Genomic DNA, 398 nt, shown 5'->3' with positions numbered 1-398 from the left:
AATAAAATTCTTTTTTTTTGTTTTTGCGGGGGAAGAGGGAATGCTAAACACTTTGGTGGATTGTTTATACACATAAACCCTAAACCCTAAACCCTAAACCCTAAACCCTAAACCCTAAACCCTGACGATAACCCCTCAAAAAGGCGCAACAACCCCCGTCTCCCGTCCCCTGTAAACCCTCTCCCTCCCCCGCGTCCAAACCCTACCCATAAACCCTAAACCCTAAACCCTAAACCCTAAACCCTCGTATACTCACCAATACAAAGGTTTTACAGCAGTGTTCTAGGGCTCGTATTGCATGCAAAGTAGGAAGCAAAGAAGAAGCCTCCACCCGCAGACACCCAATCAAAGCACGCACCACGCATGCAGCGTCCAGCTGTACATACACCCCAACACAC

At 47.7% G+C, this 398-nt stretch overlaps 1 protein-coding gene across 1 annotated transcript in view; it reads right to left on the bottom strand.

The window, feature by feature from the left end:
• The window catches only part of EMH_0076260 (uncharacterized protein), a gene marked incomplete at both ends in the record, with an annotated part of 4,761 nt that overhangs the window by 2,096 nt on the left and 2,267 nt on the right, over nucleotides 1–398 (bottom strand). Inside the window, 2 exons of the mRNA XM_013499708.1 lie at nucleotides 121–202; nucleotides 257–376. Of these exons, the coding sequence (XP_013355162.1) occupies nucleotides 121–202; nucleotides 257–376 (202 nt within the window). The remainder of the gene's footprint in view (nucleotides 1–120; nucleotides 203–256; nucleotides 377–398) is intronic.

This window comes from Eimeria mitis, genomic scaffold (genome assembly GCF_000499745.2).
Source record: "Eimeria mitis Houghton genomic scaffold, Emh_scaff4582, whole genome shotgun sequence".
Taxonomy (NCBI): domain Eukaryota; phylum Apicomplexa; class Conoidasida; order Eucoccidiorida; family Eimeriidae; genus Eimeria; species Eimeria mitis.
Note: the sequence above shows the minus strand (reverse complement) of the source record. Positions and strands in the feature narration are given on the sequence as shown.